This window comes from Bison bison, unplaced genomic scaffold (assembly GCF_000754665.1).
Source record: "Bison bison bison isolate TAMUID 2011002044 unplaced genomic scaffold, Bison_UMD1.0 scf7180017864180, whole genome shotgun sequence".
In the NCBI taxonomy this organism is placed as follows: domain Eukaryota; kingdom Metazoa; phylum Chordata; class Mammalia; order Artiodactyla; family Bovidae; genus Bison; species Bison bison.
Genome location: NW_011494752.1, coordinates 7039826 through 7050903, shown reverse-complemented (window position 1 = coordinate 7050903; position 11078 = coordinate 7039826). Strand labels below are relative to the sequence as shown.

The window sequence follows — 11078 nt, the reverse complement described above, 5'->3', positions numbered from 1 at the left end:
GGCACCGATGCCCTTACCGCAGCCTCCCGGCCGCCCTTTCTCTGGCGGCTGGAAGTGTAGAGGGGCAGCTCCCCACTTTTTGGCACCACATCGCGAGCGAGTCCCTGGATCGATCCAGGACCTCTTAGTTCGTTCAATAGGTTTCTTCACGTTTTATGTGCCTGGCTCAGAGTTTGGGCGCTGAGGACATCCAGATGCATAAGATTAGGGCAAAGTGCAGGTACAGGAGACAGGGGATACGTAAACCAACAAGCGACAACAGGCAACCGATTTAATTCAGCACCTCCTGGACACCAGGCCTGTGTGCTTCGTGCTGTGAGGTTGGTCTGTTACAAGGGCTGTGCAATCAGTGGGGGAGGAGAGGGCACTTGGACTGAATGCTGCAGGAGCAGCAAATCCCTGCTTGGTCAAGAGCATAGGCTGTCACCTGGGTCGGGCCAACCCCAGGCATCTGCTGTGAGGAGAGTCAGAGATGGTGTATGTGGGACAGATAGGGTTCAGAAGAAGGGCTGGACAATCAGACACCCGAACTGTCCCAGGAAGTGGAAAGATCATGGGCTTTGGAATCAGGCAGCTGGGTTCTAATTCCAGCTGCGTAAATTTGGGCAAGACACTGAACTTACAGTTTCATCCTTTGTGAAATGGGGCTAATGCCTGCTTGACTGTGTTCTTGGGAAGATTTCTACAGGAAATGTTGGATGTATCTGGATATGGATACAACAGGATATGGATGTGTCTGTACGTATACAGTGACTGGCACTCAGAACACCCTAAATTTATGTTCATTTTCTAAAAAGTAAAGATGAGGCTGCTGCGGCTGCTGAGGGCAAACAATGGGAGATAAGGCTTGCAAGCAGAAGGAACTTTTCCTTCTGTCTCTGAACTAGAAATCGATGTGCTTAGCTGTTTTTTATTTCTTGGCTCAAGCTACAGCTTGCTTTATCCTGTTTTAACTGCCCATCAAGGAAGCCTTGGTTTCATTGATTAAGAAAAAAGATCCAAATTGGTTTGCTTGGGAGGGATAGGGGAGTAGGGGGATGTAGGATGATAGTTAAAGGGTATAGAGTTTATTTTTAAGAGGTGATGAACAGTTTTTATGTTGACTTTGTTGATCAGTGCACATATCTGTGAATATACTAAAAACCATTGAATGTAACACTTTAAATGGGTGAACTGGGTAGTATGTGAATTATAACTCAATAAAGCTATTTAAAAAAATCCTTCTTGCTGCACTAATCTGGCAACAATGTGAAAAAGAAATGTGTTGATATCTAATTGTGTTAGATTAGATAACACCCTAATTGTGTTGATATCTCAAAGGGATCGAGCAAGGATTAAATGAAATAGGTAATGCACACCAAAGTGCTTAGCACCATCGTTGACAAGGAATAGGAGTTTTAAAGTGCTTTGGGTCTCTTCCCTTCTCCATCCTGTAGCAGCTGCAAAGAGAGCACACCAGCAAGAGACCAGCCAAAGTAAACAGAGAAGCTCTTTATGCCAGATCACAAAGCAGACATGGGGAATGTGGGAGAAGGGCAGGGAGGAAGGATCTTCTCTTTTCCTTTATTCACAGGTTTAGATGTTGCTCCATCTGCTCTCGAAGTTTGAATTTCTGGATCTAGAGGAAAGTGAAAGAAGTGAGAATTAGGCAAGCTAGCTAGGGTGTCCAAGCCCTGCTGGTTTGCCTGGGACTGAGGAGTTTCTCAGGCTAAAGCCAGGAAAGTTCAGGGCAAACCAGGGTGAGCTGACAAACTTGTGACCCAACTGCCAGCCTCTCAACAGACTCTGGCTCATCACTCAGGGAGGCTCAGGCAGGGCCACCTGACCTTTTGCACCTGGGCTCCAACTTCCCTGCCCCTCCCTGGTCTCCTTACATACCTTTCCTGAGACGGTGAGGGGGTAGTTTGTGACAAAAACGATGTACCGGGGAATCTTGAAGTGGGAGATCTGTAGGCCAGAGGGGGATAAAGCATGAGGTTGGGTAGGGTCATGGTGGGCAGTGGGTTGACAGGTTGGCAGGCAGAGGGTATTAGAGAACTGGGCAGCACAGCGATGCTTGGGGTGAATTGAGGCTCCCACCTTCCCTTTGCAGAAAGCCTTGATCTCCTCTGCCGTGGTCTTCTCCCCTTCCTTGAGCCGAATGCAGGCACAGATTTCCTCCCCCATTCGGTCGTCCTTCACTCCCACCACCTTCCAAAGTCAGAGACAGATATCAGACATCCCCATCTGTGTCCCCTGCTCTTGGGCTGTCACCTGGGCTGGGTGCCTCACCTGCACTTCCTGAACCTGTGGGTGTGTGTGAAAGAAGTCTTCGAGCTCGGCGGGGTAGATATTCTCGCCGCCACGGATGATCATATCCTTAGAGCGGCCCACAATCTTGCAGAAGCCCTGCTCATCCATCATGGCAATGTCTCTGCAAGGAAAGCCCAGGAGCTACCTCTGACCTCTGCCTCATCTGGCTGGCTCACTCACTCACTCCCAAACACTTAGGAAACACCTACCATATGTCTTACACTACTCTAGACTCTGGGGCATATGGCACGAACAAGACATTACCTGGATCAAACAGGAGGAACTATCTCATATAGGAGGCAGACCAAACCGAGTAAACCCATACCTAGAGCATATTTTCTCTCTCTCTCTCAACATATCTATGCATACACCTTTTGGGGCTGGCTTCTTACCATTCAGGTTTCAGCTCAAACATTTCCACCTGAGAGAAGCCTCCTCTGATCACCAAAGAGAAAGGAATCTTGCTTCTCCACCACAGCCACTCTCTCTCCTGTGACCCTATCTTATTAGTTGTGTTTATGAATGTTGGAAACGATCTTGACTGTATCTGTCTCCCTCCACCAGACATGGGGGAAGTAATAGCAGGTCCTCCCCATTGCTTTCCCCTGGACCACCAGTGTTTAGAACAGTGCCAGCACATGGCGGGTGCATAATTAGAATTTACTGAATTAAATGACTGCCTGAATCTAGGCTCAGATTTTGCAGGCACTACCCTAGGAGTTCTCATCTGTACTGCGTTTGGTCCTTCCAGGAGCCCTATTTGGAAAATATGATCATCCTCATTTTATACATTTTTGAAACTTAAGTCTCCGAGATGGGAAGGGGCTATCTTGACAACTGGTTCTCCCAGTTCTAGTTCAGTGTTCCCAACTCAGCCTCAGGACCCCCAGCTTCCCCTCGGCAGCCGACCGCTCCACCCTGCCCCGCCTTCTCACCCCGTCCGGTACCACTTGTCCTGTCCAATTGCTTCCTCGGTCTTCTGGGGCTCACCCCAGTAGCCCAGCATGACGCAGTACCCTCGGATGCACAGCTCTCCAGGTGTGTTCAGCTCTGTCAGTGTCCCCGTCTCCGTGTTCACAATCTGGGCCTGGGACCAGGCAGCTTCAGGCTGGGGCCTCCCACCCTCTCACTTCAGGATGAGGGGCCTCAGGAATGGGGAGAGCTTTGCCTTCTTTCCCCCTATAATGAATCCCCCTGGCTCTGCCCATCCCCAAGGAATGGAGACGCAGGCTGAGTAGATCTGTCACCAGTTGGGTACCTGAGCTGGGCATGAAAGAACAGTTGAGGCCCAAGTCAGGAGGTGTGGGGGAAACAGAGTGGGTGGGAGCTGCTCAGAGAAGGAGGCCAGAAGGGGGGCCAGACCAGCTAAAGAATTATAAACTGTGCAGAAGGAAGGGAGTCTCCTCTTACTTCCCACTAAGCAGTAAATAAAGAAGCCAAAGAGGGTGGCAGAGCAGGGCCACATGAACAGGAGAGGTGGCAGACAGGTAGAATCTGAAAGCCTGGTCGAGAAATGAGCCACAACCGTTGGCAAGGAAAGCTTAGCCCTTGTGCCTCGTGTCTGCATCTGTGAAATGGGGAGAACCGCACCCGGCCTGTCTGCCTCACAGGCGGGCCTCTCAGTGAGTGACACATGGAACACGGCAGACACATGGGAGGGACTGGTGTCACTGCACACTCACTTTAGGGAGGAGAGAGGTTGGCCCCAGGGGAAGCACATTGGCAGTAATCCCAGAGGGGCGAGGTACAAGGCGAGAGGGGAAGGTACAAGGCGGGTACGCTGGCATAAAGCATCAGCACTGGAGGCTGGGAATTTGAGAGTGAAAGGTGCTCTGGGTCAGTCTTCAAGATGCAAGGGACTCCCAGAGGGAGAAGCTATTTGGGAAACTGTTTATGCCAAGCACAAAGAGGAAATCTGCTGAAATGAGGTGGGGAAGGAGGGGAAGGCTATGGGAGAGAAAGAGCTGTGTAGGAAAAATCTCTGTGCTCTGGCTCCTCTATGAGGCTGTTCTGGCTGCCCCAAAACAGACAGTGGGCTTGGCAAAAACACACCTCAGACAGGAAGGGAGGCTGCAGAGAAGTTCAGCTGGCAGCTGGCCACTGTTCCAGCTCTTCCCAGTTCAGGCCTCAGCCCACAGAGAAAGCCCCAGGCCAGGGCCAGGAAGACCTCGTGGCTGGGGGTTCTCAGTGTCTGGAGTGAGCTGTTTGGATCTCTAATTGAAAGCAATAAATGTCCCAGGGGCACACCCAGGTGAGTGGTGGGAGGGGGGTGTCTGGGGCCCACCTCTGTGTGAGGCATGACTCTGCCCACACTTTCTGCCTTCTGCTCCACAGTGTCCTCAGTGAAGTTCATGAAGGTCACGGGGCTGTTCTCTGTGGTTCCATAAGCCACCTAGAGGAGCCAGAAAGGGTGTTTGGAACAGAGCCTGGGGAGCAGAAGGATGGGGAAGTTACCCTGAGGGAAGGACCTGGGGTGGGGAGTGGGTTGTGGGGGATGGAAGCAGTTGAACAGTGGGAAAAGAGGCATATTTGGCAGAGGTCAGGGGTCAGAAGGCAAAGGCACTGGATATAGAGTCAGACTAGCTCAACTAGCAGGGGGCCCAGGTCTGAAATAAAATTGAGAGCAGGGAAGCCATTCTCTTCCAGCTGGGCTCTCAGTCTTCCTGGTTCCTTGGAGCAACCACATGGTTTAGCCTGTGGCTCCCAGTTACCAACATCTCAGCTTCCCCACCCCATCCCCAGGCTGTCTTAACACCCCCTTCCCGATTTCAGGCCACAGCATCCCCTGCCCCTTCTTTCCAAGCTGAAGAATCCATAAATTTGATGAGAAAGCCAGCCTGCCTTGGCCCAGACGGGAGCTACACAGATACCAGCCACCTACCCCTATCCTGCCCCATCCACTCGAAACCCGGGATAAATGCCTGGTCTTGGGGTAGGGTGCCCCCCCCTTCAAATTCTGGAAAGTTTCCTGTAAATTTGTTTTGCTCAAAATAAAAATACAGCCAAAGCAAGGGTTTACAAAGCCAGTGGCACACACCCCAGCCCCCCTTCTAGTGGTTGGAACATCCTGAGCAACAGAAAAGCAGCAGTCAGCCTTGGAGGAATACCACAAGACAGTGTTCTGGCCCAAGTATGACCCCCATCCAGAGGCAATGGCTGGAAGGGGCTTAGGACGGCAGGCTTCCGCACCTGAGCACCGCATGAAGGGAGAGGGGCTGGGGAGGTTCCTTCCAGCCAGCAAAGACACCAGACCTTTGTTCGTCCGTTCATCCTTCAGCCCTCCCCTCCCCTCCTGTGTTAGTGGGCATGAATCAGGCATAGCTGGGGTCTGGCAAGACTTGGGGTCTGGTTTCTCCTCGCACCCCTCAACACAGACAAGAACTCCTACCAGTCAGCCCAGAGCTTGCTTTGGGGCCAGAGCTGTGACTCTGCCTGCCCACCCTCCCGTTTCCACAGGAACCCAGACACCGTGGCTGACAAGTAGACACACAGAGACCCAGTTGGCTGGGGTAGGGCTGCCCACAGGACCTGGGGTCGTGAAGCCTGAGCTGTTGGGACCCAGCCCTCTCACCCACCCTTACAGTCCTGGGGCCACTGCCCGGGTGTGGCTTCTGCCAGGTACACCTTGGCGCCACTCTGGCCACCACCCCTAGAGAACCACCCCCCACAAAGGGTCCTGACCACTGCAGGGTGGGGTAGGTATGAGGAGATGTGGACATTTTAGGGAGATTAGGGAGGGGGGAAGACAGAGCCACCGTGCCTGTGGTCTTTAGGTGTTTGCCGAGGCCTGTGGGTCATCCCCTCGCCGCCAGTTCCCACTTTTCTGGTTGCCTTCAGTCGTGGCAAAGGGATACAGGGGGTGCAGGGGACAGAAAGCCAGCTTGAGGCTGGGAGAGAGAGGCCAGGGCCAGTCGAGGGCGGGGAGGAGCTCCACCTTCTCGAGAGCAGCTGGAGCGGGGAGCCCGACGCCAGGGTGGCTCTCACGCTCCGCCAGCGCTGCACAAGAGCCCCATTAAAGTGCCGCCGGCCGGCGACCGCGGCGAGACTCGCGTCCGGCTGCCAGGCCCTGCTTCCTCCCTCGCTGGGTCCAGGGCACGCGGCCGAGGGCGTCTGGGGGGAGGCGTGGAGGCTCAGACTTGAGCAAACAAATAAGTTCGGGGGCTGCCCCTCTCCCCGACTAGGGAGTAAACTTGGGTCCTGGACACACCCATACCCTCCCCCGCCCCGGGCGGAGAGGAGATGGGGTGGGCAGGGAGCGGGTCCGAGGGCAGGGAGACAGGGGCCCGAGCTAGGGGCCGAGGTTCAGGGCCAGTGCGGCCCCCCGCAGAGTCCCCAGGGTGGGAGGGCCCTTCCCCGTCGAGGGCAGGGGCGCAGTTCTGGGCGGGAGGGAGTTAACCCGGTGGCCTCCGGCTCCACGTAGGAGCTGGCTCTGGCTGCCGGCTGCGGTCAGGGCCACCATATAAATGGGGCGGGGGCCCGAGCGCAGAGGCCTTGCCGCTGCCCCCTGCCTCGGCCCCAGACGTCCTGGCCATGGCCCGCCCGATGCTCCTGCTCAGCCTCAGCCTGGGCCTCCTGGCCAGCCTGCTGCCTGCGCTGGCCGCCTGCCCCCAGAACTGCCACTGCCACAGCGACCTGCAGCACGTCATCTGCGACAAGGTGGGGCTGCAGAAGATCCCCAAGGTGTCAGAGAAGACCAAGCTGCTTAACCTCCAGCGCAACAACTTCCCTGTGCTGGCAGCCAACTCATTTCGGGCCATGCCCAACCTCGTGTCGCTGCACCTGCAGCACTGTCAGATCCGCGAGGTGGCCGCTGGCGCCTTCCGAGGCCTCAAGCAGCTCATCTACCTGTACCTGTCCCATAACGACATCCGCGTGCTGCGTGCCGGTGCCTTTGACGACCTGACCGAGCTCACCTACCTCTACCTGGACCACAATAAGGTGACGGAGCTGCCCCGGGGGCTGCTCTCCCCTCTGGTCAACCTTTTCATCCTGCAGCTCAACAACAACAAGATCCGAGAGCTGCGCTCAGGTGCCTTCCAGGGCGCCAAGGACCTGCGCTGGCTCTACCTGTCAGAAAACTCACTCAGTTCCCTGCAGCCCGGCGCTCTGGACGACGTGGAAAACCTTGCCAAGTTCTACCTGGACAGGAACCAGCTGTCCAGCTACCCCTCAGCTGCTCTGAGCAAGCTGAGGGTGGTGGAGGAGCTGAAGCTGTCCCACAATCCCCTGAAAAGCATTCCCGATAATGCCTTCCAGTCCTTCGGCAGATACCTGGAGACGCTCTGGCTGGACAACACCAACCTGGAGAAGGTGAGCTCCTGGTTGCGGGGCTGTGCCCTGGCTCCTTCTTCACTGCCAGGAGGCCCGGGGATCCAGGGCCACAGCTGGGCACCATCCCCTCTCCCCTAAAATTCCTCTACCAGTGGCTGTCTCCAAGGTGTGGAGCTCTGTCCTCATCTTATCGCTGCTGCTAAGTCGCTTCAGTCGTGTCCGACTCTGTGCAACCCCATAGACGGCAGCCCACCAGGCTCCCCTGTCCTTGGGATTCTCCAGGCAAGAATACTGGAGTGGGTTGCCATTTCCTTCTCCAATGCATGCATGCATGCTAAGTCGCTTCAGTCTTCTTATCATGTCCCCACCCCAAATCCTGCCCTGCTGTCCCTGTCCTGAGTCTCAGCCACTACCCTCCTAAGATTCCTACTTATAAACAGAGTTAGGCTGTCCTGGCCCCACCAATGGCCCCCAGGAGGCATATCCAGGGCCCTCAACCCCCCTGCTGTGCGCAGAAGCCACCTCTTCCTGTTAGGCCTTCCACCCCTCCTCTGCTGTTTTTTTCCTGCCTCCAGTAAACCTACCACCCCATAAAGGGAGGTTTGTTTATTGAGAAGCCTTCCAGAGGAGCTGGGCAAATCAGGCCCACAAAGAGACCCTGTTCCTGGTGGGGAGTGTGCATGAGTGCTAAGGTGGAGTGGGGGGCTGGGGAATGAGCAGGGAGCACATAACTGAGGAGGACCGCCTCCATGCCTCCCAGAGGCCCTGGTGGATCCCCCACCCCACCCCCAGTCCACACACATACATTCCACTGCATTCTCAGGGTCATTTCAGCTGAGTGGGGAACATGGACCAGGGGCCTGCCCCAGGCTGCAGGCATGGCATCCATGGGTTCTATGAAGGGGAAAAGGCAAGAGCCACTCACTACTGTCAACCTTCGGCACAAGGACCCTAGGTGTCTCCCCACAGGAAAGATTGGCCATGCCTCACTGTGCCCCAGACCACTCACTGCCCTTTGCCCACCCTGGTCACCAGACCCATCTCCTGACTTTGTCCTCCCTCAGATGCCCAGTGCCTGGCCAGGTGCTGCTGCCTTGGGTCAGGGTGGAATCCCTTCTTGGGACTAGAAAATTGCTCTGGCACAGGGCCTTCACCAGGAGGTTTGGGCAGGAAACAGGGTAAGGTGGGAAGATAGATCAGAACAGTCTGAATACCAGGGAGGTTCACACCCTTCCCTGGACCACAGGCACAGAGATGAGGGCAGAATCACCTGGATAGCAACCGGCCTTCATCTGGGCGGACAGAGCCTGCCCGAGCCTGCCCTTCTTCAGCCCCGAACACTCCCCAGCTGAAGTCACAGTCCCCTGTGGCCCATTATTGCCAGCGTGGCCTTTCAGTGGGAAGTACAGCGGGGAAGCAGGGGCTCATTTGGGGCAGGCGAGGCCAGGCAGGAACTGTGACGTCTGGGCCAAGATGTGGGCACCAATAGAATGTTTCCTCTGGAGCCAGCCAGCCTGGCCCAAGACTCCACCAAGGTGGCTCCACAAATAGTGCCTGGCAGGCAGTGCGGGAGCAGGGAGGACAAAGCTGGGGGACATGCAGGACCCTGGGGCCTGTGGGGAGCCTGGGCCCACGGCCCATCCCACCAAACACTGACCAGCTTCACTCTGTGCCAGCTTGGGCCACTGAGGCCAAACTCTGGCTGCCTCCCCAGTCCCAGTGTTTGCACAGGGAGACGGTGCCAGAGGAAAAGGAGCTAGAAGTGGCCCTGCAGCTACTGTTGACTCCCTAGTGCCACCCTGAGCAAGGGACTTAACCTTGCCCTGCAATCTACATATTGAAAATAACACTACCTAGCTCAACAGACCATTGTATGGATTAGATCTTCTGAGAAAACCTAGTCACGCTGTGAACCTGCTCAGGGCACCACTGCTTGCATTCGGGGTGGACCCTGCCCCATGGGAGCATAGAGCTGGGAGAGGCTGGACACTGGGACTGAGCTGCTCACTCACACCCACCCTGCTCCCTAGTTTTCTGACGGTGCCTTCCTGGGTGTGACCACGCTGAAACATGTCCATCTGGAGAACAACCGCCTGCACCAGCTGCCCTCCAACTTCCCCTTTGACAGCCTGGAGACCCTCACCCTCACCAACAACCCCTGGAAGTGTACCTGCCAGCTCCGGGGCCTTCGGAGGTGAGAGGGCCCCATTAGTACCCCTAGAGGCCATCCTCCTGTGATGGAGTGGAGACATACTGACCCTGCACTAAGACATCCTAGGCATATGTCCTAGATTTGCTCCCTAAGAGGTGTGGGACGCTGGGCACTTCCCCATTTGTAAAATGAAGATGACAGTTCCAGACTACCCCAAAGCAAAGTCAACCTGACCCCATGGTTCACTGTCCTTACCTCCAGTACTCTTCCATCCCTTCCCCAACCCCAGCAACTCTCTGTCTCTCCAGGTGGCTGGAAGCTAAGACCTCTCGCCCTGATGCCACTTGCGCATCACCCGCCAAGTTCAGGGGCCAGCACATTCGTGACACGGACGCCTTCCGCGGCTGCAAGTTCCCCACCAAGAGGTCCAAGAAAGCCGGCCGCCATTAAACAGGTGGGGTCCAATGGGCATGGCCCCTATTCTCTCTCTGGAGACTCTGGAATTGAGGAGGGTGTCCCAGGATACTTCCATTTTTACAGGGAAAGGAGGGGAGGACTGGGGCTCCCTCCTCTAAGGGGGAAAATGATACCTCCTAGGACTCCCACCATTCTCTCCGAACAGCATCTAGACTGTTGGCGTCCTGACACCAGTCCTTGCCTCACCACAGGTCCTGACCCAGCCAGTCCTGGTGACTGGCCTCTGCCTTCTGCCGGAGAAACTACTGATCCTCTCACCTCTGACTCCCATCTTCTCCCAACACCCTCTGCTGATACATAGATCTGTTCACACCTAGACATGTCCTGGCAGGGCACCCGGGCACTCCAGCACAAACCCAGCTCCACTTGATGCTGAGAGCTCCAGCACGCCTGGCCTCACGGCCACAGCTCCTCTCAGAGAAGCTGTTGCTAAGACCCCCAAGTCCATTAGGACCAGAACAGGGTGACCATCAGGATGGCCACCCTTCCAGAATCCTCCTCTTGATTTCCCTTTCCCTGTCATTTGGAAACAAACATCAGATCCTTGCCCTACCCCTTGCTCCTAGGAAGGGTCTGAAGCCCCTACCCTCAACTCTGCCAGCCCCCACCTGCCAGGACACTGGTGCTTTGCCACACATCCTCCCACGCTGCATTTCTTCCCCAGATTTCTATAAATATAAATTTATGTATGTATAATATTTACTCCCCTGTCACCTGTCTTTGTGACTTGAGAGCTATTGATGAGGTCAGACTGCAGTTTCTCACATCTGCTTTCTAGAAGGAGGGCCAGCCGAAGGGTCTTCCTTGGAGACCCAGGCTGGACTCCTCGACACATCCAGCAATCTGTTCTTGCCCAGCCCTGGCCTGCCCTCCACCCCAGCCCCTG

At 55.5% G+C, this 11078-nt stretch overlaps 2 protein-coding genes across 3 annotated transcripts in view; one reads left to right on the top strand and one right to left on the bottom strand.

The window, feature by feature from the left end:
* Positions 1–1475: 1475 nt before the first annotated feature.
* ACSF2 (acyl-CoA synthetase family member 2) overlaps positions 1476–11078 on the bottom strand; it is a 31383-nt gene continuing 21780 nt past the window's right edge. Inside the window, exons 11-16 of the mRNA XM_010842794.1 lie at positions 4577–4684; positions 3228–3379; positions 2272–2413; positions 2080–2190; positions 1879–1947; positions 1476–1618 (exon numbers count right to left, since the gene is read on the bottom strand). Coding sequence (XP_010841096.1) covers positions 1568–1618; positions 1879–1947; positions 2080–2190; positions 2272–2413; positions 3228–3379; positions 4577–4684 — 633 coding nt within the window. The 3' untranslated portion in view covers positions 1476–1567. The remainder of the gene's footprint in view (positions 1619–1878; positions 1948–2079; positions 2191–2271; positions 2414–3227; positions 3380–4576; positions 4685–11078) is intronic.
* Positions 4703–11074, top strand: CHAD (chondroadherin). Of its 2 annotated transcripts, XM_010842793.1 has the most exons (4): positions 4703–7602; positions 9594–9757; positions 10024–10169; positions 10384–11074. In XM_010842793.1, the coding sequence occupies exons 1-3, from the start codon at positions 6823–6825 to the stop codon at positions 10163–10165; spliced, it is 1086 nt and encodes a 361-aa protein (XP_010841095.1). In that variant the 5' UTR covers positions 4703–6822; the 3' UTR covers positions 10166–10169; positions 10384–11074. The 2 variants fall into 2 exon arrangements, with proteins under 2 accessions (XP_010841095.1, XP_010841094.1); XM_010842792.1 differs by having other exon boundaries at positions 10024–11074.

Bases quoted from the DNA above. Each gene is read 5' to 3' on its own strand.
- CHAD (XM_010842793.1), top strand. From the start codon at position 6,823: ATGGCCCGCCCGATGCTCCTGCTCAGCCTCAGCCTGGGCCTCCTGGCC. The intron at 7,603-9,593 runs GTGAGCTCCTGG...CCTGCTCCCTAG, and splicing joins ACAACACCAACCTGGAGAAG to TTTTCTGACGGTGCCTTCCT. The intron at 9,758-10,023 runs GTGAGAGGGCCC...CTGTCTCTCCAG, and splicing joins CAGCTCCGGGGCCTTCGGAG to GTGGCTGGAAGCTAAGACCT.